Below are 27,273 nucleotides of genomic sequence, written 5' to 3'. Positions count from 1 at the left end.
CCCAGCAATTGCCCTACTGGATATTTACGCAAAGGATGCAAAAATACCGATTTGCAGGGACATGTGCACCCCAATGTTTATAGCAGCATGGTCGACAGTAGCCAAATTAGGGAAGGAGCCCAAGTGTCCACTGACTGATGAATGGATGAAGAAGATGTATATCTACACAATGGAATACTACTCGGCAATCAAAAAGGATGCAATCTTGCCATTTGCCACAATGTGGGTGGGGCTACAGAACGTTCTGCAAAGTGAAATAAGTCAGAGGAGGACACACCCCATATGATCTCACTCACATGTGGCATTTAGGAAACAAAAGAAATGAGCCCAGGAAGGAAGGGGTGCGCAGGGCGTGGGGAGGCAAACCTGGCTTCAGCCTCGCAGCCTGTGGGGGTCAGACGGGGCGCCCCGAACCCTCGTGGGCCCGGGGGGAGGCCGGCACTGAGCGCGGCGCACATGGTGAGGTCACGGTGGAAACGCCCTGCCCCGCGTCCCCCACGACTGGCCCTCCGGGGCGCTCACCCCGGGCGTCACGCAGGCCTCGGAACGTCCCAGGCTGTGACCTCTGCCCTGGCCCGCTGATCAGCAGCAGCCTGGGGGTGCAGGTACGGTGGGTCTGGGCGGCCCCGGAGTGGGGGAAGGGGCGTTGCCGCAGCGGAGGGGCCGCCGGGTGAGCCGGAAGCATGCGGAGAGGGCCCTCCCTGCCGACCGCAGGGGTGCAGGTGTGAAGGGTTGAGTGTGGAGCAGAGCAGGGCGCCGGCCTCCTGTGTGTTCATTTCCTGCACGAAGACCTCGTCAGGTGGGAATTCAGCAGGACCTTCCCTGTTGAGGATCCCCAAGCAGGTGGTCCCCACGTGGCAGGCGGTGGACACGGCCGGCCACCAGCCTGCCCGCGTCCAGGGTGGCCGCCCCGCTCCCAGTGGCTGACAGGCTGCCCGTGGCGCCAGCGCTTGGGGCCCGGCAGGGACTTCCACCTGACCAGCCTCGAATATCCGGGAACCACTCCGTCGGGAGGTTTGGGGCCCGGGGAGGGAGGCCCGAGTTGGACGGGCCAGCCAGGCTGGTCCTCCCTGCAGGTGCTGGAGCCTCAGGTGTGGAGTTGACGCCCGGAGCTGCAGTCCTGGTTTTGTCTCTTGGACAGTGGCCCGGCGGGCACGTCTTCGGCCCCCTGAGCCCCGTGCTGGCCGCAGGCCCGTGTGGGGACCGTCACCAGCCACCTGCACGTCCGTCCCGGCCTCTGACCCCGAGTGCTGGTGAAGGGCAGCACACGGCTCCTCTGGGAAGGGGGTCACCCAGCTGTCGCCCGGCCCTCTCCCGTTTCCTTGCACCATGTCCCTGACGGTGGAGACCTCTGTGGGCACCGGGCGCCGAGGCCCGCTCTCCTCCGCACGCGGACGGGGTGCACACGGCTCTTTCTGCAGGCGTGGGCACTGCTGGATCTGCTGCTTGCTGAGAGCCCGTAGCCCCTGCCCTGAGGAGCGGAACCGACGTCTGGGGGCCACGACACGGGGCCACGGGCGAGGCCTGGACCCCGGAGCCCAGCTCTAGTGGGGGACGGCGAGCTCGCCCCCGGGGGACGAGGCGAGGAGGGAGGACGGGGGGCAGCCGGGCCCTCGCGGGGACTCCCCTGCGCCAGGCGGCTCCGGGAGGAAGATCCCGTCCCCAGGCTCACGCGCCGCGGGGCCCCCGGGGAACCCCGGTGTCCGTAGAGGGCAGTGTCGGAATACTGACGGGAGGCTGCGGCCCAGAATCACGTTTGTTCTTACTTAGCAGAAAACTATGCCATAAATTTGCCACTACAACGAAATCAACGTGTCTTTTTTATTAAGAATGTCACAGAGCCAATTATTAGTGTTTATGTCACAGCTCTGTGTGCGGCTCCTCTTAGAACAAACAACACCGGCTCCTTGCCGCGGGAAGAGCGTGTTTGCGACGAGACCGAGTGGCTGAAAGGTTGAGCCATGCTGGCGGGCGGGAGAGCCGTGACGCACACGCGGGACCGACGGAGGCGGAGGGGCGGCCGTGGCGGGGGCCCTGTGGCGGTGCCGCGTGCCAGCCCGTCCTTCCCCCCCCCCCCCCCGCCCAATGCCACCGCGGCCACCGGGCCACCCCGGGCTGAGGCGAGCGTGCGGTCGGCACGGCCCCGACCGCGGTGTCCGCTGTGAGGGCGTCGGCGGCTCTGCAGGTGTCGTGGGCCAGTCCGTTCACCGAAAACCGCATCAGACCCGCCACGTCAGCTTAGTCTTTCACAGGAAGTTGAGGTGCCAGACAGAAGCGTGCGAAACGGGAAGGAAGATGCTCTCAGCCGGGAAGCTACAAGGCACGGGGGCTGCCTCCTCGGGGTCCTGCGGCCTCTGCGGGACCCTCGCTGTCTGGCTGCTGGGTTTCTGAGCTCTGCTGCGGCCCCAGAGTCGCCGGCGTCTTTCCTGGACCGCTCCCCGCCCGGCCACCTTCCCGCTCGGGCTCTCCACCTGGCCAGCGTCACTGCCACGTTCGTATCCGTTATCAACGCAGATTTTGCGCCAGAGTCACAGGTGCGGGTCAGAGGGTCGGCTGCTTGTTCGGAGTCCGGCCCTGGGCCCGTCTGTCTGCGGCCATCATCTGCCTGAGTCCTCTCAAGAGGCTTCCTGGGGGCCCTCCCCTCCGGGCGCGTCCCGCTTCTCTGTGCTCAGTCGGAGGGACGTGTGTCCTCGTCCTTCTTCCCCTACGGGCCCTGGGCTCTCGTCCTGTCCGCGTCCGACCAGACACCCGGGGCCTGACCGGTTCACAGAAGGAGGAATAAATCGCGGAATGGATGAACGAGCTTTCGGCATTTCCGTACACGGGCCTGCGTGGTTTGCTGTCTTTACGGGGAGCAGGTCCCACGGAGGAACAGAGCGAAACTCGGTGAGGCCACGGCACGGCCCCCTCGCCTCCCGACACAGGTGCCACGTGCATCCACGTGGGCTCATTCTCCTTGTCCGTGGCCGGGACAGGTCAGGGAGACACCGCTGGGTCAGGGGCGCCTTCCGGGCGTCACATTGGGCTGACGGCTGGACAAGGACCAGCAGACCTCACCCCAGAGCCCTTGCTCCAGCCTGTTGCCTCGCCATCTCGGGAGTGAGGAAGGTCGGTGCTTTCGCCACCTTTCGCTGACTCTGGTGTGTGAAAGACCCCCCGTGACTGATCAAGCAGAACGTTCTGGACACACAGGACCCGTAAGCCGGTTCCTGTGCTCAGTGACTTAAAGGCCACCTCCCTCCATCTCTCAGTCTTTCCCTCGTCCTTGGTTCCTCATGGTTGCAAGATGGCTTCTATAGCTGCAGGTGTGGCCACGTTGCCCCTCGATGGCCAATTTATGCGTTAACTCAGGTAGGTCACGGTGCCCATTTGTTGAGTCAGACGTCAGTGTGGATGTTGCCACGAAGGTAATTTCTTTTTAGATGTGATTAGCATTTAACCCAGTAGATTTTGAGTAAAACACATTAGCCTTCATAATGCGGTGGGCCTCATCCAATCAGTTGAAGCCCTTAAGAGCAAACACAGGTTTCTCCTCAAGACTGTAACACAGAAGGTCTGCCTGAGTTTCTGGCCCACCAGCCTGCCCTACACGTTTAGAGCCAAGACTGCAACCTCCATTCTTCCTCGAATTTCCAGCTTGCCGGCCTGATCTACAGATCTCAGACCCACCCCCGTAATCACGTGAGCCAACTGCTCGAAATCGGTCTACCCGTGTGCGTATTTACAAAAACCAACGTGCACGCTGTCGGCTCTGGTTCTCTGGAGAAGTCTGACTCCTACGGCCCCGAGGACAATTCTGCTCCCTCCCAGCAGGCCAGAACCGGGTCACGTGGCCACTCGCTCTGCAGACAGGTCGGGAACCTGGGCGTCTCGGCTGCCCTGCTTCTGAGCTGGAGGAAGAAGGGCTGGACGGTCCGCTGGGTTCTCCGCCGTTGTCTGCAGTCCAGGTGCGCTGGGACCACAGAGGACCGGAGTCGGAATCGTCCCCGCCCCTCCCAGGACACGTGCCCAGGATCAGTCCTGCACGTCAGTGAGAAATCACAGGTTGGAGCCCAACGTGCAGACCCGGAGGCCCGCCCCAGGCTGTTTCAGGGTCAGGTGTCTTCTGCGTGCTCGGATCCCTAGGGAAAAAGCAAGCTTTCCCGTTATTTGTTAGTCCCTAAAATTCAGTTTCTGTTCCCTTGCACATGATCACGGCAGGATGAGGTCCACACAGTTTAAGAGTCTTCGTGCTCCCAGAGCGGTGGCTTCCTCCCGTGCCGCCGGGTTAGAAGGGCGATAGGACAATTTTAAGAAAAAAATTCTTGACTGAATTGGAGACTCATGCCTAATTAAATCCGTTAGTTTCTAGGTACATAATAATTTACATGCATAAATAAAATAAAATAAAATAAAATAAAATAAAATAAAATAAAATACACAGGTAAACGGAATATGCAAAGTTGATTTAGCGTGGCATCACTGATGAACAGGAAGTGCAAGCTCTCTCAACAAGGAGAAAATACGGCCTTTTTCAAAAAAGGCGCCGCGTCCCACACGCCGAATGTTGATTAAAATTCTGAAAAATCAGATGGCTTGAAAGGGCAGCCTTAAATTTTTTCTTTCTTCTGAAGCAGAAAAACAGGTGTCTGTTTGCCAAGGATGACATTTTGGTTGGGAGTGAGAAGAAATGATGGAAAACCCCCATCCGGCAGCGGCAAAACGGCGGAAATGGAATCTCGGGCGGACAGAAGCTGCACCGGACCAACCTCGGGAGCCGACCGAGCCGCGGGGGGGGGGCGGCTTCGCTGGGGTTTGTGCAGAACTAGAAGCGTCCATCACGAGCTTCTGGAGCTTCCGTGGCCCCCGGGCTGTGAGCGGGGGGGGGGGGGGGGGGGGACCTACCTGCACCTGGCGAGGGCCTCGGGATGATGAGCCAGGACCACGGCAGGAAGGACCGCGGAAATGTGGAAGCACGTGCGCGTTTTTAGCTGCTTGCCCGGATTTCGTGGGTCTCGCCCGTGATGCCGGGGGCAGGTCCCTGACCTGGTGGGGGCCGTGCAGGTGGCCGCAGAGACTCGGGAAGGGGTGTCTGGGTTCCTGCGGACCACCCACGTGGCGGTGGGCACGGGGGCCCGTCCAGCCCCGCCGAGGCGTGCAGGTAAGAAGCCCGACGGGGTGACGGGAGCCAGGGGGTGGGTGTGCGTGTTAAATCGGGGAACGGTGCCCACGTTTGGGCTTGGAGGCTGGAGCGTGAACCGGACTCCTCCCCCTGGTTGTCCAGCATCAGCTCAGACGCTCAGAGGGGTGACCGGGAAGCCGACAGCCACAGAAAGCCCCGCGGGCCTGGGGAAGGGGACAGGACAGCGGTCTGCCTGCAGCAGCGTGTGCCGTCTGGGCTGGAGCTGGGCCCCTCGGCACGGGGGCCTCCGAGCTCGCTGTCCCAGGGAGGAACCGAGTTCCCAGCCAGGAGTGGGGGTGGCATCGAGCCTGTGGGCAGCCGGCACTGAGTGGTGAGCACATCCCCCACCAGCTCAGGGACCTGCCCCTGACGGGAGAGACCCACGAAATCTGCCTCCTTGTTCCTGACGTGCGGGCGGCGGGTGGGGGTGGGGGTGGGGCTCCGTGCCGCTGCCCAGACCTCAGCGACCACCCTCAGAGAGGCCGCCTAACAACCCGGGGAACCCGCCACGGCCACGGTAATGAGCTTGGGTCGGGCCAGAGCAGCACGAAGGCACCTCGTCCCTCCTGCAGGGAGGTCCATCGGATGGCCCGTTAGACCAGCAGGGCCTGAGCGCAGGTCCATTGGCCGGGTCAGGCCAGCGGGGGCGTCGGTGGGGACCGGGGGCATCAGCGGGGACTGGGGCGTCAGTGGAGACTGGGGCATTATTGGGGACCGGGGGCATCAGCAGGGACCGGGAGTGTCATCGGAGGCCAGGGCGTCAGCCGGGATGGCCAGGCTCGGCCGGGGGCGTCAGCGGGGCTGTTCAGTCCCAACGCAGACACAGCTGTGGTCCGGGTCCCACAGCTGAGCCTGTAGGCGGACCCCACACCCACGGCGCTGGACCCCACGGAGGACCCTGCCCAGGACTCAGCCTTCCCTTCCCTGGATTCCCACCTCCTGAATTGTCCCGCTGGAGCCCTCGCCACACGTGGCCAGCTTACAGCCAGAAGACCCCCGCCCAGGGACGTGGAGCCCTCATGCACCACAGGGGAGAAGGTGAGGGGGCGGCCACGGTGGAAAGCAGGCTGGGGGGGCCTCAAGGGCTAAGTGGGGTTAGCGTGTGGCCCAGTGAGCGCACTCGTAGGGCTAGACCCGGGAGGACTGAATACGGAGTCTCGAATGAGTGTGTGTCTGTCCATCGACGGAGGTTGGGTAAGCGGCTGCCGGCGTCTGTCTGTCTGTGGCCGTATCACCCACGATGTATCGCGGGGCACCATCTGCCGTAAGGGGCGGTGCAGCCGTGGTGGGTGCCACAGTGTGGATGTCCTGCAGACCACACACGTGCGAGGGGCCAGACACGGAGGTCACGTGCTGATTCTTTTGACACGAAGTGTCCACACTAAGTAAATTCAGTGATGGAACACAAGTCCGTGATTTTGGGGGTGGGAGGAGGGTTGGGGATCAACTCCCAGGGCTCCTTCCTGGGGAGGGTGGGGTGGAACGTTCCAGAACTAGACAGAGGTGGTGGCTGCGCCACACTGCGGACACGCTAAATGCCACGCAGTTGCTCGCTTGAGAGCGACTGCTTTTATCTGCGAGAATCTCACCTCCGCTGGAAAAAAAGAAAGGATGCCCCGCCCAGTGCCCCTGAGACCCCGCTCCCCCGCCTCGCTGCCAGTGCCAGATGCATGTGGCTCGGCCCCGAGCGCACCGTGTGGCGGCGCTCCGTGTCCCCAGGCGTGGCGGGTCACAGACCACGAGGTCCGAGGGAGCCCCGGCCACCGGCAAGGACGGCGGTCCGCGCCCGGGGCAGGGGGGTGGGCGGGGGCGGGGAGAGAACTCCTGTGCCCAGTGGCCAGCCCTCTGGGCTCCCGGGTGAGGACGGGCACCAGACTGAGGGCGGGCGGGCGGCAAGCCGGCTATGTCTGCATGTGTCGTTCTACGGGAAATGTTTGGTGCTGCGTCTGGGCCTGTGGCCAGGCCGCATCTGGCTCGTGTTGTGTCTCTTTAACTGTGAGGCACACGCTCTGATCTCCCGGCTAGCACGGAGGGGGCCCTGGCCTCCGCCTGGTCGCTGGAATGGAACCGGCCGTGGGGGGCACGAGGGCGGGGGTCCACGGGCTGGTCCGCAGCCGGTCACATCCTGGAGGGAGGCTCTGGGCCCTCTGCCTCCGTCCCCCGCTTCTCACGGGCCACTATTTCCTCTGTGTTTCCTGAAGCCCCACTGGCCTTTCTGGTGTCAGATCTCCCAGGATTTCCCGGCAGACCCGAGCTCACTGGTCTGGGGCCTCGGGCACTGGATCTGGAGGGTCCGGAATCCCCGTGGCTACGGCTCTCACATCTTTGCTCACCCGGCGCCCACCCGCCCGGACCGTCTGGGGAGGGTCTCCGCCTCTGCCCTTTCCCTGGGGAGGCCGCACCTGGGTGAGCACCCCCCACCCGTTCCCGAGCGTCCTCTCCCTCCGGCCCCATTTGTGGACGCGGTGGGGCGGGACGAGGAGGGCAATGGCACCTGTACCCCCTTTACCTGGAGCCTCTGAGCACAGACTCGTCTCCTCCAGGGCCCTCCCGGAGAACCGGGGGCACGGTGCCCGCTGTGACCACGGACCTTGCCAAGCAGGATGCCCGGAGCCCGTGGACACGCCGTGCCTGGCTGTGCTGGACGGGCTACTCCTTTCACTGGAATGGAAAGGATGATGTCAGGCTGAACTGAGTGGCCCCGAAATTGATAGGCGATGCCCTAATCCGGTGTGACTTGTCAGAGACTGGCCGTTCAGGAGGTACCTGAGGGACGATGGGGTCACGAGGGTGGCCCCCATCCAATCCCACCGCTGTCTTTGTAAGAAGAGGAGATCAGGACACAGACAGGCACAGAGGGACGTCCGTGGGGGAGCACAGTGAGAAGCAGCGGTCCACACGCCGTGGAGAGAGGCGCCTGGAGAATCCCCCCGGAATCTCGATCCCGGCCGTGCAGCCCGCAGGACGGAGGGAACGCGGATGTCTCTTGTTTAAACCTCTGGATCTGTGGTATTTCTTATGGCCGAGCTAGTCAGGCCAGACGGGGACTTGTGAAGAGGGTGAGGTCAGGGGGGCGTCAGGAGACCCAGCTTCTGGCCGGGCTGGGGGCACTGAGCCTGGGCTGGGCCAGGGCAGAGCGCCCCTGGGCAGCCCCGTGGCCCGAGCTCCGCAGCTGCTGGGCGACCACGGCCACGGGTGGCCGGGCGGTGGTGCCGTCCAGCCTCCCCGGAGACCGTCTGTCCACTGCCGTCTGTCCCACGTGAGCCCCTGGTCTCCGAGAGGGCGGGGTGCGTGTGTACGTAGACACAGGTGCGTGCACGTGCGTGCACGTGGCGCGTGGGTGAGCGCGTGTCTGCGTGCACGTGTGCGCGCGTGGGTGCGCGACGCGGGGGTCGTCTGCGGCGTTGTCCCAGGAGGCAGCGAGGGTCCAGCTCTCGTGCCCCGTCCGCAGGGGCAGCGTCTGGGGTCTTGGAGCGGGACGGGGTGCCGCCTCCGCTCCCGCGAGCCCCCCGGTGCCCGTACCCCCAGACCCGCGGAGGAATTCGGCCGGCCCCGCTGGCGGTAGCCAGTCCCCTGCATCTGCTTGTTTCTCCCGAAAGAAAGCTTCTGTTTGGTTCTAATGAGTAGCTTTTCCTAAAGAGAAACAGTGGGAGCAGCGGAAACGCAAGTGGGTTCTGTAAACTTGTAATCACACGTGTCAAACACCGGGCAGCATTTTCCCTCTAAAATAGACGCGGTGCGAAATAACACGGGCCTGCGCAGGGAACGGTGTTTCCTCTGACAGAAGTTAATTCTAAACTAAGTATTCCCTGAAAGAAAAGCGGGGGAAACATTTTTACATGTCTATCATTTGTCCTCGGAGGACACAAAGCAAATATGTTTTTTAACGCGTGACACCTGCATTATTCCGGTGGCCTCGGGCTATGTGCTGTTTCCAGTTTGCAGAATTGGAGAAGCAAACAGCCCTGCATTAAGAGGAACACACGGTACAGGCTAATCATAACGGCGCAGGAATCAGAGGCGGCCGTGGAAGAAAGGGGCCGGGAGCCGGTGGGGGGTGGGGTGGGGGCGGTAGGGGGGGCGGGGGCGGGGCTGGGGGGCTGGGAGCCAGGGGTGCTGGGAGCCAGGGGGCAGAGGAGCCGGGGGACTGGGACTTGGGGGGCCGGCCCGGGGGACTGGGAGCTGGGGGACTGGGAGTTGGGGGGCCGGGCCGGGGGACGAGGAGCGGGGGGCCGGGAGCTGGGGGACTGGGACTTGGGGGGCCGGGCCGGGGGACTGGGAGCCGGGGGCCGGGAGCTGGGGGACTGGGACCTGGGGGACTGGGAGCCGGGGGCCGGGAGCTGGGGGACTGGGACTTGGGGGGCCGGGCCGGGGGACGAGGAGCGGGGGGCCGGGAGCCGGGGGACTGGGACTTGGGGGCCGGGCCGGGGGACGAGGAGCGGGGGGCCGGGAGCCGGGGGACTGGGAGTTGGGGGGCCGGGCCGGGGGACGAGGAGCGGGGGGCCGGGAGCCGGGGGACTGGGACTTGGGGGCCGGCCCGGGGGACTGGGAGCCGGGGGCCGGGAGCCGGGGGACTGGGACTTGGGGGGCCGGCCCGGGGGACTGGGAGCCGGGGGCCGGGAGCTGGGGGACTGGGACTTGGGGGGCCGGCCCGGGGGACTGGGAGCCGGGGGCCGGGAGCTGGGGGACTGGGACTTGGGGGGCCGGCCCGGGGGACTGGGAGCCGGGGGCCGGGAGCTGGGGGACTGGGAGCTGGGGGCCGGGAGCTGGGGGACTGGGACTTGGGGGTCCGGGCTGGGGGACTGGGAGCCGGGGGCCGGGAGCTGGGGGACTGGGACTTGGGGGGCCGGCCCGGGGGACTGGGAGCCGGGGGCCGGGAGCTGGGGGACTGGGACTTGGGGGGCCGGCCCGGGGGACTGGGAGCCGGGGGCCGGGAGCCGGGGGACTGGGAGTTGGGGGGCCGGCCCGGGGGACTGGGAGCCGGGGGCCGGGAGCTGGGGGACTGGGACTTGGGGGTCCGGGCTGGGGGACTGGGAGCCGGGGGCAGGGAGCTGGGGGACTGGGACTTGGGGGGCCGGGCCGGGGGACTGGGAGCCGGGGGCCGGGAGCTGGGGGACTGGGACTTGGGGGGCCGGCCCGGGGGACTGGGAGCCAGGGGCCGGGAGCTGGGGGACTGGGACTTGGGGGGCCGGGCTGGGGGACTGGGAGCCGGGGGCAGGGAGCCGGGGGACTGGGACTTGGGGGGCCGGGCCGGGGGACTGGGAGCCAGGGGCCGGGAGCTGGGGGACTGGGACTTGGGGGGCCGGGCTGGGGGACTGGGAGCCGGGGGCAGGGAGCCGGGGGACTGGGACTTGGGGGGCCGGGCCGGGGGACTGGGAGCCGGGGGCCGGGAGCCGGGGGACTGGGAGTTGGGGGGCCGGCCCGGGGGACTGGGAGCCGGGGGCCGGGAGCTGGGGGACTGGGACTTGGGGGGCCGGCCCGGGGGACTGGGAGCCGGGGGCCGGGAGCTGGGGGACTGGGACTTGGGGGGCCGGCCCGGGGGACTGGGAGCCGGGGGCCGGGAGCTGGGGGACTGGGACTTGGGGGGCCGGGCTGGGGGACTGGGAGCCGGGGGCAGGGAGCTGGGGGACTGGGACTTGGGGGGCCGGGCCGGGGGACTGGGAGCCGGGGGCCGGGAGCCGGGGGACTGGGAGTTGGGGGGCCGGCCCGGGGGACTGGGAGCCGGGGGCCGGGAGCTGGGGGACTGGGACTTGGGGGGCCGGCCCGGGGGACTGGGAGCCGGGGGCCGGGAGCCGGGGGACTGGGACTTGGGGGGCCGGCCCGGGGGACTGGGAGCCGGGGGCCGGGAGCTGGGGGACTGGGACTTGGGGGGCCGGGCCGGGGGACTGGGAGCCGGGGGCCGGGAGCCGGGGGACTGGGAGTTGGGGGGCCGGCCCGGGGGACTGGGAGCCGGGGGCCGGGAGCTGGGGGACTGGGATTTGGGGGGCCGGCCCGGGGGACTGGGAGCCGGGGGCCGGGAGCTGGGGGACTGGGACTTAGGGGGCCGGCCCGGGGGACTGGGAGCCGGGGGCCGGGAGCTGGGGGACTGGGACTTGGGGGGCCGGGCTGGGGGACTGGGAGCCGGGGGCCGGGAGCTGGGGGACTGGGTTTGGGGGGCCGGCCCGGGGGACTGGGAGCCGGGGGCCGGGAGCTGGGGGACTGGGACTTGGGGGGCCGGCCCGGGGGACTGGGAGCCGGGGGCCGGGAGCTGGGGGACTGGGACTTGGGGGGCCGGCCCGGGGGACTGGGAGCCGGGGGCCGGGAGCTGGGGGACTGGGACTTGGGGGGCCGGGCTGGGGGACTGGGAGCCGGGGGCCGGGAGCCGGGGGACTGGGAGTTGGGGGGCCGGGCCGGGGGACTGGGAGCGGGGGGCCGGGAGCCGGGGGACTGGGAGTTGGGGGGCCGGGCCGGGGGACGAGGAGCGGGGGGCCGGGAGCCGGGGGACTGGGACTTGGGGGGCCGGCCCGGGGGACTGGGAGCCGGGGGCCGGGAGCTGGGGGACTGGGACTTGGGGGGCCGGGCTGGGGGACTGGGAGCCGGGGGCCGGGAGCTGGGGGACTGGGTTTGGGGGGCCGGCCCGGGGGACTGGGAGCCAGGGGCCGGGAGCTGGGGGAGGTCGGGAGCCAGGGAAGGAGAAGCCAGAAGCAGCAAACAGTGGGCACCCACAACAGCACACGTGAGCAAATACTCCACTGGCTGGAAGCTCATTTCAGAACTTCTCAGGATTTCCCAGAGACGTTGGGTTTAAATTTTGAAGGGCAGCCCTGGGAAGGCACAAGGCATTTCGTCAGTAGCCCGTTTCCCGGAAAGAATGGATTCAGGCTGGGGGCCCAGAAACCACTCCGGGGCTGATCTGGGGACCACCATCAGGCCTCCCCCTGAGCACAGACGTCACGCGCTGCACAGACCTTCAGGGTGACAGGGCCCGGCTCTGGAGGGCAGTGTTCAGAACATGGTGATGCTCCCCTGGCCTCGCCCCTCCTCACCTCTGCCGGCCCCGCTGCTGCCCAGGACCTTCCTGCTGTGTGCCTGGCAGAAATCCCTCGGGCTGGTCCTCGTTGGCCCCCAGAATGCCCCCCACCCCGGCCCACTCCGGGACAGGCGACTGGCTCGCCGTGCACAGACAGGAACCCCGGGCCCATCGGGGGAGCCTCCAGCTGTGCACTAGGCCCACGGGGGCGCTGGAGCCCCAGGCCGGGGCTCCCCCCTCCATCCCACCCTCTCCTGGACCCGGCAGCCTCCCTAGATTCTCAGCGGCCTCCCTTGGACCACTGGGGTTTCCGGTGGCTGTTGAGTGTCAGCCCGGACCTTGACCCTAACCTGTGCTCACCGCTCAGGCGGAGGGAACTTCCCCATGGAGGATTCCAGACCTCTGCCTCCCCTCCCGTCTTCTTCCCCAGGACTTTTAAGCAGCCCTCACCCACCCCCAGCAAGTAACCGTGGACGTTACCGGCCCCCACGAGCCCCCACGGTCCACACCGCTTCCCGCAGGGATGGCGTCCCCGGCTTTCTCCCTGTCTCTCCCATGCACATACACGCAGCACAACGAAGGACCCCTCCAGGCCGTGGCCGGCCACCGCTTCCCCCTCCAGGCCGTGGCCTGGCCGCCACTCAGCTATCCGTCCTCAGTCCTAGGACAACCACTCTCAACTCCTTCCAAATGGGGCATCTGATCCCAGTTTGGGACATGCCCACGGGGGACACCGCAGTCATCCCAGTGAGGGCCTGGGGCTGGGCAGTAGGCCTGGGGGGCGAGCCTGTGGGGGCCCCGGGAGCCGGCTTCCCGTGCACCCCGCGGGGTACTGGGAAACCAGTTGGCAGGTTCCCTCCGTTTCACAATTCAGATGGGCGCCTGCAAATGCCCCAGGTGTGCAACCCACACTTGCGCACCACGCCACACGTGTGTGCATGCCACACCACAATGCGTGTGCACACACACCATGCCACACGCGTGTGCACACATGCACGCTGCATCACATGTGTGTGCACACACGTGCATGCACACATGCTCTGTCCTAAAGGAGACCCAGCAGGTCCCCGCAAGCCCAGTCCCTGCCCCTGGGGGTGACCGTGTCCCCCAAGTCCCTGCGGACGATTGTGAGCTCTGTGCCCGGCGCCCCCAGTGCTTCCTGGAAAGGCCATGGCTCTGGCCAGCTCTGCTGGTACGAACACGTGTTCTAGAACGAGGCCTCTAAAGCAGTCGCCCCTCTGCTGTAGTTGGTAGTGACCAGAGTCCCTGGTGCCGCCCCTTGTCCCGTGTGGACAGGCGCACGAGGGAGGCCGGGGGACTTGTTCATAAGGGGAATTTGGGCCCGTGAAGCAGCCTTTTATGAGTCTGGAGGCTCCAAGTTTGGCCCCGCGCACCTGCTCCGCGGGTTAACGCACTCACCTATAAATAACAGTGCTGACAGGTCCCCTGTCAGCACCACTGATGGACGGTCCCTTCTCCTGCCATTACAGCCTTGTGACTGTGGGAAAATTAATTTAAGTGGTAGTTAATTTCTAATGAATTCCACTCAAGCGGTTAATGTGGTCCTCGGTGTTATGGTAACCTTCATGGATCATTGCATTATGTAAATAAATTCTACTTTACGCTGGTTTATTAAAAAAGAGAGATTGGGGAGTCTGGCTAAATCCCGTCTGCACGCACACACAGCGGACTCGTGGCAGGGACGCCCTTAAATGGGGAAGAAACGGAACATCCATCAGTCTCCGGGAGTGCAGAGCCACTCCCTTTCACCTGCCCCGCCGACCACACTGCCTGCTTCCACGGCTCCGGGTAAACATCTCCAAATTCACTCTGTTGTTGCATTAGAAGGAAAAGGAGGAGAAGTTTTGCCTCAAAATCCGTGTGAATTTGGTAACAGACCTTAAAGCGCGTCTTTCCTGAAACCCCGTGTGAGGACAAGGCCAGGGCGGGTTCGCTCGGGGGCCGGTGGGGGGAGAGTCGGCAGGCTCGGCCCGGTAGGGCTGGCCTGGACGCACTCACTCGCTGAGCCCCAGGGGCTGGCCAGTGCGCAGGGGTGGTGGCCCCCACGGCCAGCACCCCAGGGACGCTCTGAGTTCACTCCCACGACCCTGGGTAACCCGTCTCTGCTTCTTAGCTCGGCCGCCGTGACCGCACCACACGTCTTTCTCTGAGGTCCGGAGGCTGGACGTCCCTGGGTCCCCTCTGGGTCCCCTTCTGGGCTTGCAGACGCACCTGCTCCTGTCCTCACCCCGGGGGGTGGGCGGGTTCGTGGGGGTCTCTTCAGGCGAGGGCACTGATCACATCCGGCCACGGCCCCGCCCTTGCCACCTCCCGATGCGTCACCCTGGGCTCTCTCTGTGGGCACTGGGCGCTGGCTGCGTCCTGCTGTCCGTACCTTCCCCTGCGCGCCTGCCCCCGTGGGGGGCCACGTCAGGAATGGGCAGGACAGACGTCCCCGAGCCACGCCACTAGGCCGCCCCGCCGCTCTGAGGGCCTGACGCTTTCTTCTCCGGAATCTCTCTGGCGCCTGGGCTGAGACGCTGGGCTTCGTCTCGCGCTGCCGTCTGGAGCCTCGTGAAGTTGTGGACCGGGAGTGGCCGCCGTGGCCTGCCCCGCTGCGGCCTTGACAACGACCGGCACCTGGGGGTGATCCAGCAGCGCGGAAGGGAGCTCGGCACGCCCACAGCCACAGCTCACAGACACGCACGAGCGTGCGTGCTGAGGGCAGCCCCGCTGGCCCGCGCCCCCACGTGGGCGCCTCACGGAGGCCCCTCTCCCCCCGCCGAGGCCGTCACGTCTCCGCCCGCCTCGGGTTTGACTCCCAGGCAACGGGCAGACTGGAGGTGTGTGCTCCGTGTCCAGATCACGGTTGGGTCAGCGTCCACGATGGCCCGGCGGCCAGAGGCTGGAGCCCACTGAGCGCCGCCCCCGACAGCGACCTCGAGAGCCAGCAGCCCACCCGACACCCCCGAGGGCCCCCTGCCCCGTTCGCGGCCCGTAGCCCAGCAGGACACGGTGGGCAAGAGTGCCCTCCTGCTCCCTCCACCGTGGCCACTCCTGAGTCTCCCACGTTATCCCAGCAAGAAGGTCAAGAAGGTCTGCAGGGGTGCCCGGCTGGCTCGGTCGGCGGAGCGAGTGACTCTGGACCTGCAGGTCGTGGGTTCAAGCCCCACGCCGGGCGCGGAGCCCGCGGATACGACACGAACGTGAGCGGGTGTGGCACGGAGTGTGGGCCCCGCCAGCCTCCCCGCGCCTCTCTGTGCCTGCCCTGCTCCCCGCTCTCCGCAGACCGCCCTTCCCGTCCGCGCACCTGGGCTGGTCACCTGGCTGGACACGTGAACCGTGGCTCCTACGTTTGCCTCTTCCAGACCCTGCTGTCAGGAGCCCAGGTCCCAGGAAATGCAGTAAAGGTGTTGGTCCTGCTGGTGGAGGAGCCACTCAGTGCGGAGGGGACGGAGGGGGCAGGGGGAGGGGTGGCAGATGGCTGGGACTCACACGCGGGTGCACGACCGCTCCCTGGGGTGGCCGGTGCTGTCCCGGCTTACAGGTGAACTCGCCAGGGTGTCGTCTGAGCAAATGGCCATTCGGAGGGTGGAGGAGGCCGGGGAAGGTATGGAGGAGAGCCCAGAAGCCAAGTTTAGGCTTTGGGGGGAGGGGTGGGGAGGGAGGCAGGGACAGGGGAGAACAGATCGGCCTCCCGGGACCCTGAGCCCCGGCCCGGTATCTCCTGCAGCCGAGACAGGGCAGAAGCCGGCTGTGTGCGGTCTCCCCATCTTTCGTCGCTTGTGAGACGCCTCCAGGCTGACCCGCCACCGGCTTCTGGCAGCGACAGCGAGGCTGATTTGGTTTCTCAGCAGAGTCGAACCGGAGCTCAAATGTGGAAAGAGAAAAAGAGAAAAAGGAAAAGCCTGCTTTGGAGGATCCAGAATAATATCCCCGAACTCCGTCAGTAACTGCACTAAATCCTGAACGAAGCCGGCAGCAAAACCCGCAATGCGGAACACTGGCAGTCCGGGGTCAGACCAGACTGAGATGCCGCGAACTGAGAAGCCGTGCGAGGCCCTTCCAATAAAAACGTCGAGGACGTCAAACCCACCCGACTGCTGGAATCCTAGCGTGTGCGGTCGTAATAAGCGGGTTTACTGAGAGTTCTGGATGTGAAGCCCTTCCTTCCCTCGCACAGAGGGGGCCGCGGCCCACGGTCCTGGACACGGACGTGAGCACCGTGAGCCACTACGGGCTGGGCGCCAATTCCCTCCCCCCCCTCCCCCTCCCCCCCCCCCCCCCCCCCCCCCAGCAGCAGACCCTCCCCAGCCTCACACACCTTGAAAGATTGTGCTTTTCCTCCTCCGAAGCCCGGGGTAGCTTCTGGTAAGTTAGCCAATTGTTGGATGAGTCAGAGAGAGCTGCTTATTAAAAGGATGGGAGGGATGTGACCAGGGCCGAGTGTCTGGTTCGTCCCCCAGCCCCTCCCTGCCCGTCTGCTTGCTACGTGGGATGTAATACCGGGGGCCCCAGCCACCATATTGTGCCCTGAGGTTACTGTGGGCATGGCAGCCGAGCCCGGACGGTTGTCAGTGAGGGAGAGGATGGAAAGAGACCGGACACGGACAGCAGCTGAGAGATGCCTTCGCCTGCCTTCCTCCAGCACGAGGCAGTGCGTTGCATATTTTGTTTAAGCCGCTGCCGTTTCCAGCCTCGTCTCCTGCGGTGGACAGAACGTATAGCTGACTGCACATCTTTGGGTGTTCAGGCAGGACTGTCTTAGGGCACGAATCCACATATACACCATGTGTTTAGCACCGTACGTGAGGCAAAATAAAAGCTTAGCAAGTATTTGGGTGAGCGGATAAATACATGAAGAATCGCGTGTGATTCACCAACCAGAAAAGTCTCCCCCCGTTATTCTACCTCAAACAACACGTTAGGTAAATAAACTTAAAAGTGGCAAGTAAAGAAAAAACCCAAAACCTACGGCTTCGTTCTCCAGTAGGTGAGTCCGTGCTGTCGATCACCGAGGGAGCACTTGCACCATCGGACGGAAATCTCAGGACAGAGCCACAGCCTGGACGCCCCGGGGCAGCCGACGACCCGCCGGGGTTTCTGCAGTGACTCATGTTGTGTTTAGTATAACGGCCTCACTGGGTAAGAAGAAACACGCATCCCTTTCTGAGGAAAAGACGACGAATCCTTCATGGTGCGGCCAGAGGCGGAAATCTGTCTGAAGCCCGCACGTGGGGGCGGCTCGGCTGGACCCCTGGGCCACCAGGGACGCTTCCTGACAGCTCTGTTTCTGAGTATTGACACAGCCAAAGTCAATTTCTCATGCAACGCGCAGCAGCCCTCTTTGTTCTGTACGTTTCTCCCTTCCCCCACGCTTTAAAAAAAGAAAAATGGTAAGTTCGGAGGGAAGAAAATGACTGACCTCTAGTTGGGAATCACAAGCCTCATTACAAATGCTCAAATGGCCAAAATGCTTAACTCGTTAAAAAAGGAAAGGGGAAATAAAAATTCCTGTAGGTGCAGAAAAAGGCCCCGAATCAGAAACGAGGCTTCCGTGATCCCATCCCATTTTGTTGAGGAAGCCAAGGGCAGAGGCGCCAGGGGGAGAGGGGCTGGCCCTGGGTGCCTGCGGGCACCCCGTACGGATGCATCCCCAGGTCTGGGATGGGCGTGCGAAGCGGGAAGGGGACAGGAATCCCAGGGATCTGCTCGGGCGTTCACAGGACCTAACTGATGATCCCGCTGCCTTCCGGGGACAGGCCTGGGGCTGGAGTTCAAGACACGCACTGACCACCACATCTTCAGGAGTCTTTTGCATTTTGAACAGTGCAGATACATTATCTATTAGCAATGAATTAAAATTATTTTCAAAAAATATTCTGTGTCACTCGTAGTGGATGAAATTAGTGTCCTTGCTACCCGAAAGCTCAGGGTGTGACCTTATCTGAAATAGGGTCCCTGCAGATGTAATTAAGCTAAGGATCTTGAGGTGAAATCACCCTGATTAATGTGGGAGAATAAATTTTTGTTGCCTTGAGCCACCGAGTTGGTAACTTGTCACGGCGGCCACAGGCATCAGCCCACCACCGCCTTCCCCGGGCCCCCTTGACGTCCAGTAGAGAGCACTGGAGGTACAATCAAGGGGACACGTCAACTCACGTCCCTCTTACATCTGCATCGTTTGTAGCCCTTCCCCAACCTGACTGGCGCGTAACGCGCGGTAAAAAAACGCTACTAGCCTGCAGCCCACCTGGCCACTCAGACGGACAAGACCGCGGGCAGGCTCTCTGTGCGACAAGGGACGTTTTTGTAAACACAAGACCGATGCGCCCTTCACACGCTTCCCAAAGAATAGTCTTACTGCCATGAGAAAACTGGGTCTGTGAGCTCTTAAAGGCTTTAAATTTTAAGTTTAGGGAAAGCACGTCATTTCAAGATCTAAACTCTGCAACAGCAACAGAAACCCATACCAGTGTGCATACAGGAAGGGAGGGTCGGGTGAGATTGGGGGACGTGTGCAGACGGTCCACGGGGTGTCCCCGAACAGCACACCTGGGGTGATATGAATGAAAAGTACATGCGTTCAGTCGGGTTTAGAACAGCAAGCGCTACAGGGAGGGCGGGAAGGTCATGACGGTTTCTTTAAATCTTCTTTTTATTTATTTACACGGGGTGACTTTTTAAAATGACCAAGTTTTGGGGCCCCTGGGTGGCTCAGTTGGTTAAGCATCGACTTGATGTCAGCTCAGGTCATGATTTCATGGTTTGTGAGTTCCAGCCCCGCGTCGGGCGTTGTGCTGATGGTTTGGCCCTGCTTGGGATTCTCTCTCTCTCTCTCTCTCTCTCTCTCTTTCTCTCTCCCTCTGCCCCTCCTCCGCTAGCTCTCTCTCCCACTAAAAATAAATAAATAAAGTGAAGAAAATGAGTAAATGTTGTTTAGGGTCTTTGGAGCTGAAATGAAACCCCCAGGCCCCTGAGATCCTCTCTGCACTGCTTACTGAACTGACCGTCACATACACTCACATACAACGTGGGCTCCTGGGGCCAGAGGCTGTGCTTGCTGCAGAGTGTTCTAGAACAGGGTTGGCAGATGTTTTCTGTAAAGGGTCAGAGAGCAAACGTTTCAGGTCCTCTGACACAATTGCTCAGGTCTGCCCATGCAGCGTGAGAGCATCCCCAGACGCATGAATGAAGGAACATGGGTGTGTTCCAATAAAACTTTATTGACAGGAGCAGGGAGTGGCAGGGCCTGCCCACGTCAGGCTAAGACGAGCAAGAGATCCTCCTTTGGGGAAACCGATGACCTGAAGCTCACACGCACCAAAGGGATAAAGAAACGGAAGGAGAACGTGCCCATCGTCTCCGCTCACGCCGTAAGATGAAAGGAACATGCTGTAGGAAAACATACCGGGGCTACTCAAAAAATTACACAGGGCGACCCTATGATGCCTCAATCCCACTGCTGGGTGTTTACCCAAAGAAAATGAGGACACTCGTTTGGAAAGTTCTCTGCACCCCACGCCCACATAGCCAGGGCACGGAGGCGGCCCAAGGGAGGGAGCCACGAACGCACAAAGATGGGGTGTCTACCCCGGGGAAGACTACTCAGCCACGAAAGAGAAGGACATCTTGTCACTTGCCACGACGAGGATGGAGCCAGAGGGCAGGCAGTGTGCTGTGTGAGACCCGTGAGTCGGGGAGAGACAAATACCGATCCCCTCTTACGCGTGGTGTGTAGAGAACAAAACCCGAGCAGGACTGGGGGCCCGAGGCGGGGGCGGGGGCGGGGGCGGTGAAGTGGGCGAGGGGGCGTCTAGCACCGCCAACTTCCGGTTTACAGGAGGCGGGTCCTGGGCATTAACGTATGCACGACGACCACAGTTAACGACACCGTATTTCACCTTTGAAAGTTGATGAGAAGTAGGTCGTACGAGTTCTCACCACACACACACCAGGTCTCCGGGTACGTGTGGTGCCCGACGCCGATCGCGAACACTTCCAAAATGTACAAACGAGCCATCACGTTGTGCACGTAACACTAAGCCACTGTACATCAGCCAGAACTCAGTAGTAAAGCAGCAATGCCTGCACGTTGGTGCCAGTATTTCGTGGGCCCTGCGGCCCCCCAGGAGAGGGGCAGCGAGAACGGTGGGGAGCGGCCTCGTACAGTGATCACACACAGGAGGCCGTCCTGCAGGGCGGGAGAAGAGGGCGCGTGCAGGCTCAGGCAGGGTGGAAGGCCTGGAAGCCTGGAAACCAGCTCAGACTGGGGGTCCTCCCTCCACCCACGGAGCCCCCCTGGGAAGCAGCGGCATCCACAGGCTGGAGAGGAGGTGTGGACGGCAGGTGCTCGGGGTGATTCCCCGTCACGGTCTCCGTGCGGCTCAAACTCGCTTGTGTCCGTGGCTCACGGCCCAGTCGTTTGTCTTCCCGTGGCCTCGTGGCTGCCTGTACCTGACCACGTACCCCGCGGGATGCCAGACTTGTTCCGGCTCTTCGCCGTGTCAGACGCTGCTCTGGGAACGGCCCTATGGAGTCCTCTTTCTGCGCAAGCGTCTCACTAAGGATGCCGTAACACGGGGTCAGGGAGGATACGCGTCTTCTGCGTAAAAGTGGCTCGCTTGGTCTCTGCAGCCATGCCACCGCCCACGGCCTCCGGAATCCGTGCTCCCCACCAGAGAGCGTTCCCTTCCTAAGGTCTGCAGCTCTGATGGGCAGACTCGTGCTTCATCTGTTCGTCGTTCTCACCTCCTTGACCAGGAGTGACTTCGGTCACGCTTCAGTGCCGATTCTCGGACACTCCCGATCCGTGCCTTCTGCCCGTTTTTCTTGGACCTTGTTTTCCCTTAAGGGTGTGCGATGCCTTTTGCGTGCTTGTGACCTCCACTGTTGTGTTATGGTGGGTCCGTGCCCTGTTTCGCGGAATGTGCTGAATGGCAACATCTCCCTTTGGTTCTGGAGTCTGTTGAGGTCCGAGCAGAGGGCAGCGGGAGGACTGTCCACCCCTTGTAAGGAGAGCTTATGGACCGACCTTCGGGCCCAGGCCCCCAGGGTGGTGCTCCTCAGAGGCAATAGCAAGGATGGATAGGACCTGGGGCCCGGCACAGAGGGAGCCACCCCAGCGGTGTGTGACCATGTCCCTGGACTTGGGAAGCTCAGGCCACTGCTGGGGCCCTCCTGGGGGGGGCCCCTCAGGGGACAGAGAGCCAAGGCGATGGGGTGTCCTCTCCATGGCAGGAGGGAGGGGATCTGATTTTCCTTCCATCCTGACCAGGAGCCAGAGGCTACGTGGGAAGCCGTGTTTGGAGATCTGGTTCCTGGAGCAGACAGAGCCTGCCCTGGTGTTGGGAAGCAGCGTAAGGAAAATGGGTTTGTTCTCTGACATCCAGCACCTGGGGCCGAGGGGCTGCTTAGTGGCCGGCTCCTCACGGCCCAGGGCTGCGGGCTTTCACCTGCTAAAGCGAGCCCGTGGTGTTTCTCGTCTTTTGACTTCTGGAGTCTGGATCTTGCGATGAGGTTTTCCCACCACAAACTGATGCAAATGCTTTCCCGCACTTCTCTGTAACTTCTGTCCTCACCTTGCATATTTGCGGCAGGTAGAAACCTGCCTCAGCACGCGGAGTGTGGCCGTAACCCGACCCTTTCCCAGGCGGGACGCGGTGGTCCCCAGGCCGCCCACTGAAGCCTTCATGCTCTCCTTCTCCTGAGGAGCCACACCGATCCCGTTCCTGCTGAAGTTTCTCCCCGAATCTATTCAGTCCCCGGGTCCCTTTGTCCCTTTCTACGCACACACGACTGTTGCACCCTCGGTGTGTTTTCACCTCTGCGGGTGAACCTCTGTGCACTTCTCAGGATGAAAGAACATCCTGGCTTCTGTTTACTTTCCTTCTTCCAAGCAAAGGTGGAAGCAGCCTGCAGACTGCGGCCTCCGTCAGCCTTCCTGCTGGCACTTTGGTGGCTTTGAGACATCAGCGGGCCGTGTCCCCCTGAGAGTGGAGCCTGTGATGGCGACAGGTGAGCATATACGTCTCACCTGTGGGGCATCTTATGTGCTTTATTTCTGCCATTTTCCCATCACCTTTGGTGAAGTTCCACTTTAAGGATTGGGTTAACTAAGGCTCATCGGTGTGTGTGAACCACATGGGAGTCACCGTGAGGACCGTGGGCTGGGCATCATTCCCCTGTGGCCCTTCACCCACGGGCTGAGGCTTGGGTGTCAACCCCACAGTCCTGGTCTTATGGGGCTTTGGACAAAACCCCGAGGAGGGAAAAGGGATTGTATGGCCAGTGGCAACGTGCAAGGTCAGGGGACGTGCACGGAGTGGCGAGTTCCAGGTCCGTCTAGACGGTACCTCCCCTCTGCCGCGCCCACGGAGCCAGTGCACCGTGCTTTAGAACGATCAACCTCTAGGAGCACCAGCTGAGGCCGGGCCACGGTTCTCACCCCGGGAGGAACCCCAGACACTTCCTTTCTGGCAGAACTTGTAAATCGTGGACGCCTGCCGCCAACACGTAGCCTTGGATTTGAGACTTTGGGCTTAGGATGGAGAGGGGCAGGCGGTGTATTTTTTTCATTGGGTTCTATTGAGACACAATTCACATAAAATAAAATTTACTGGTTTGATGCGTTTCAACAAACGTGTACGGTTGTGAACCGGCATCACAATTAAGATTTCTGGTGTTGGTATTTGCATCTTTTTGCTTTCTTCTGGACCAGACCAGCCAGACATTTATGTGTCTTGTCCCTGTCGAAGATGGAGCCTTTGTGTTCTTCCCTTCTCCCTGCTGTCCCTCGGTTTTATAGTTTCGATTTCGCTCTCCTTTTTCTAGCCCCCTCAGGTGGAAGGTGAGACCATTGTTTGCAGTCTTTGCCTTTTCTCATGTAAGCGCTCAGTGCTATAAATGTCCCTGTAAGTGTGGCTTTACCCTTTCCACGCGTGTTGATGTGTTAGTCCCCATCTGGTTCCAGTATTTTGTACTTTCCCTTTCGAGTTCTTTGATCCCTGGTTTATTTAGAACCGGGTGGTTTAATTTCCAATTATTTGTGTGATTTCCCAGATATCTTTCTGTTGCTGAATCTTAGATTAATACCACTGTGGTCAGAACATATATTTTTTTAAATGACTTCAATCCTTTGAAACTCATCTCTTGGCCCAAAATACGGTCATTTTGGGTGCACATCCCATGTGAACCTAGAAAAGACGCGTATTCTGATGTGAGGGGGGATGTTTTAGAAATATCAATTTGATTAAATTGGCTGATAGGGTTGTGCAAATCTTCTGCATCCTTAATATTTTCTGTCTACTTTTCTGAGCAATTATTGAAAGAAAAGTACTGATGTGTACCAGCCTGATTTTTGTCCGTTTCTCCTTGTGGTTGCATACATTTTCGCTTTGTGTATTTTGCAGCTCTGTTATGAGATGCATAGACATTTAACACTGTTATCTGTCCTTGGTTAATTAACCCATCTACCGTCATACCTGGTAATATTTGGTGATCAAGTCCACTTTGACCATCATTAGTATATCCCTCCAGCTTTCCTTTGATTACTGTTTGGAGGCTATTATCTTCTACCGTTTGCCCTCTCAGTCACTTGTGTTTTAAATGAGTTTCTTACAGACTGCATACATGTGAGTCTTCGTTTTTTATACAGTCTGATGTTCTCTGCTGCTTGACTGGATGCTTACGTAGGTACACGTGCTGGGATTATTGATAAGGTTGAATTTACATCTGTGGTCATTTATTTTCTATTTTATCATATCAATACGTCGTTCCTTTTTTCTCTTTTGGTTTTCTTATTTTAAATTAATTGGATTCTTTGATATCTCACATATTTGTCCATTGTTGCCTTATCACAAATATCTTTTTATTTCCTTGGGGGCTGGCCCAATGTTTAATTTTTTTTTTTTAACGTTTATTTATTTTTGAGACAGAGAGAGACAGAGCATGAATGGGGGAGGGTCAGAGTGAGGGAGACACAGAATCTGAAACAGGCTCTGGGCTCTGAGCTGTCAGCACAGGTGGCCCAATGTTTAGAGGGCACACTGTAACGTCACAGTTCACCTTCAGACAATACTTGCCACTTCACATGTGCAAGAACCTTGTGAGTGTCTGCCCTTGTCCTGTGCTGGGCACACTCACACTTCAGTCCTGCAGATGCCGGGACTTCGCTCTCATTTTTTCCTTACGTGATTTTTAAATGAGGAAAGAGTATCTTTTATATTTATCCAAATAAACGGTCACTGTTTCTAGCTTTTCATGTCTTTGTGTAGATCTGTGTTTCCAGCTGACTTCTCCCAGCTTCGGTGGATCTTCACCCTTAGTTTTCGGAGCTGTTTTCACTAGACGTAGATTTCTCCGCAGCACCTCAGAGGTTTTGCTGCCTTTCAGGCTGCACGGTCTCTGAGAAGTCTGCTGCTGTTTTTGTCCCTCTATGAAGAGTGAATCTCGTTTCTCTGTCTGCATTTTTTCTTTTTATCTGATATTGATAGATTCAATAATGATGTAGAATTATGTGGTTTTCTTTATATTCCTCCTGACTGAGGTTTGTTAAGATTCTTGGATTTGTGGATTTATTGCTTCCATCAACCAGGGAAACATTTTGGCCATTATTTCTTCCACGGTTGGTTTTTCTCCACCCTCCCCCAGGGCGGCAATGCCATTTACGCTACAGTGCTGGATACTGTCCCACAGCGCACTGCGTTCCTGGGTCTTTATTTATTTGATCTCAACTTGCTATCTGGAAATTCCATTTGGATATTTTTTTTGCAAGGCTTACTGAAGTTGAGTTCTATGAGTTCTATAAGCGTATATTGTCATGAAATTGCTGCCATAATCAAGACAGAACATTTCCATCACCCAAAAGCATTCCTTCACGTCCCCTCGTAGCCAACCCTGGCTCCCCACCCCCAGCTCCCAACAACAGACTTTCTCTTGTGCCCATAATTTTGGCTTTTCCATAATGTCATATAACTGGAATCATGAAGTATATAGCTTTTTGAGTGCAGGCTTCTGTCAACCAGTGTGGTGGATCTGAAATTCTTTCCTTCTTGTTGCTGAGAATTCCACTGTAAGAATGTATGCTTGGTTAATCCGTTCACCGGCTGAAGCCCATGTGGGCTGTTTCCAGTTGGGGTGGTTTTCGTTTGAATTGTAAATAAAGCCACCATAAACACTGACATAAAGGTTTTATTGTGAACCTAAGTTTTCATTGCTCTCGGGCAAATACTCAAGGGATTGCTAAGTGATCGCATCATTCAACTTTTTGACAAATGGCTAAGCCGCATTCAACGTGGCTGTGTTATCTGCAGTGAGGGTCATACCCTTGCTACACGATCTCACCAGAACGTGGTTTTTCCATTTCTCAACCATTCTGTTGGGTCTGTAGTATTATTTTGTCATGGCAGCAATTTACTTTTTGCTAAAGCCAGTGTTAAACGTTTTTTTGTGTTTATTTTCCATCGGTATGTGTACCTTTGTGAAATAGCTCTTTGAATCTTTTGCCCACTTTGAATTGCGTTGGCTGTTTCTTTGTTATTGAGTTCTGAGATTTCTTTATATATTCTAGGTCCATTCCTTTATCAGAAATGTGTTTTGCAAATATTTTCTCCCAGTTTTTGGCTTGTCTTCATTTACTTGACAGTATCTTTTGAAAAGCAGAAGATATTAACTTTGATGAAAATATGTTGAAGATACTAACTTTGGTAAAATCTAATTTATGAAGGTTTTCTTTCATGGATCATGTTTTTGGTGTTTTATCTAATAAATCTGCATAACCCAAAGCCACATGTATTTTCTGTTTTCTTAAGATTTTATAGTATTAGGTTTTACATTTAGGTCTGTGATTTATTTTTAGTTAACCTCTGTATATGGTGAAAGGGATTTTGTATATATGGAAATCCAACTTTCTAGCACCATATGTACAAAAGCCTATCCTTTCTTCACTGAATCGCCTTTAAACCTGTTTTGAAAATCATCTGACCACATATGTGTGGGCCTATCTCTGACGTCTCTATTCGGTTCTACTGACCTATGAGCTGTGCTGCATGAATACTATGGTGTCTTGGCTACTGTGGCTTCAAAGTAAGTTTTGAAATCAGGGAGCATGCGTCCTTTAACATTTCTTCGCATTTTCAAAATTCTGGCTAATTTCACATACTTTGCCTTTCCACGTAAAATTCTGAAGAAGCATGGCATTTTGCACAAAAATTCCTGCTGGGATTTTTATTGGGACCACAGTGAATTTGCAGACTAATTTGGTGAGAACTGACAATGTCAAATATTCTAATCCATAACCATGGTACAGCTCAATACTTTACATTTTACTCACATTCTTTCAACAGTGTTTTACAATTTTAAGTATATAGAATGCGTGCAAATTTTATTACTTTGGTATCTAAACATTCATATTTTCGGTGCTATTACAAACACCGTTTTTTATGTCAATTTCTATGTGCTTATGGCTAGTATTTACAAATACAAAAATCCTTCTCACTGTGGACGACGGAGAGCCCGTGAAACACTTCTGGCAGGTTGTGGTCTCTGAAGTCAAGCCCCAGGGTGAGGTGAGAGCTTATGTAACGTTCTAAACAAGGAGTTGGCACACTTTTTCTGCACGTAGAGCTCAAATAGTAAATATCTTTAGGTTTTTCAAGCCATATGTTCTTTATAGCAATTACTCAGCGGCTACCCCGCTGTCATAGAGGCACAGACGATACATTCGTGAGCGCACACGGCTGTTTTCCAATAAAACTTCACTTACAAAAATGGGTGGTGGGCGGGAGTAGCTTGCTGTCTCTTGTCCTAAACAACACTTGCTGCTAAGCTGGAATCCCAGGGCTCTGAATGCTGGTCCCTACAGGTAGACCCTGGGACTCTGAACGCTGGTCCGTGCGGGTATCGGAAAGGGAATGGGCTGTGGGAGGGTTTGGTCAGCACGCACACGGTCACCTTGGATCAAATAGGGACGAAAATCCCAGGAGGGAGGCAGGACTTAAAAACCCATCAACAGCCTGTTAGAATTCCAGCTTGTCAACTGTAATCATGGGTTCCTGTGGACTTGGGGCCCATGGCTTCACTACCCCATTACTGCCTGTCCTTT

General features: G+C 59.5%; 1 protein-coding gene across 1 annotated transcript; it reads right to left on the bottom strand.

Moving 5' to 3' along the window:
- Nucleotides 1-530: 530 nt before the first annotated feature.
- LOC122198699 (proline-rich extensin-like protein EPR1) lies at nt 531-23,689 on the bottom strand. The gene is given in 13 exon segments (XM_042903428.1): nt 531-1,491; nt 4,885-5,079; nt 5,718-5,857; nt 6,145-6,228; nt 8,684-8,794; nt 9,270-9,496; nt 9,499-9,609; nt 9,612-9,722; nt 9,725-9,922; nt 9,925-11,347; nt 11,350-11,806; nt 21,752-21,876; nt 23,654-23,689. Coding segments are annotated over 13 exon segments (4,179 nt in total).
- Between the last annotated feature and the right edge of the window lie 3,584 nt (nt 23,690-27,273).

This window comes from Panthera leo, chromosome A1 (assembly GCF_018350215.1).
Source record: "Panthera leo isolate Ple1 chromosome A1, P.leo_Ple1_pat1.1, whole genome shotgun sequence".
NCBI lineage: Eukaryota > Metazoa > Chordata > Mammalia > Carnivora > Felidae > Panthera > Panthera leo.
This window is presented reverse-complemented; position numbering and strand designations above follow the sequence as displayed.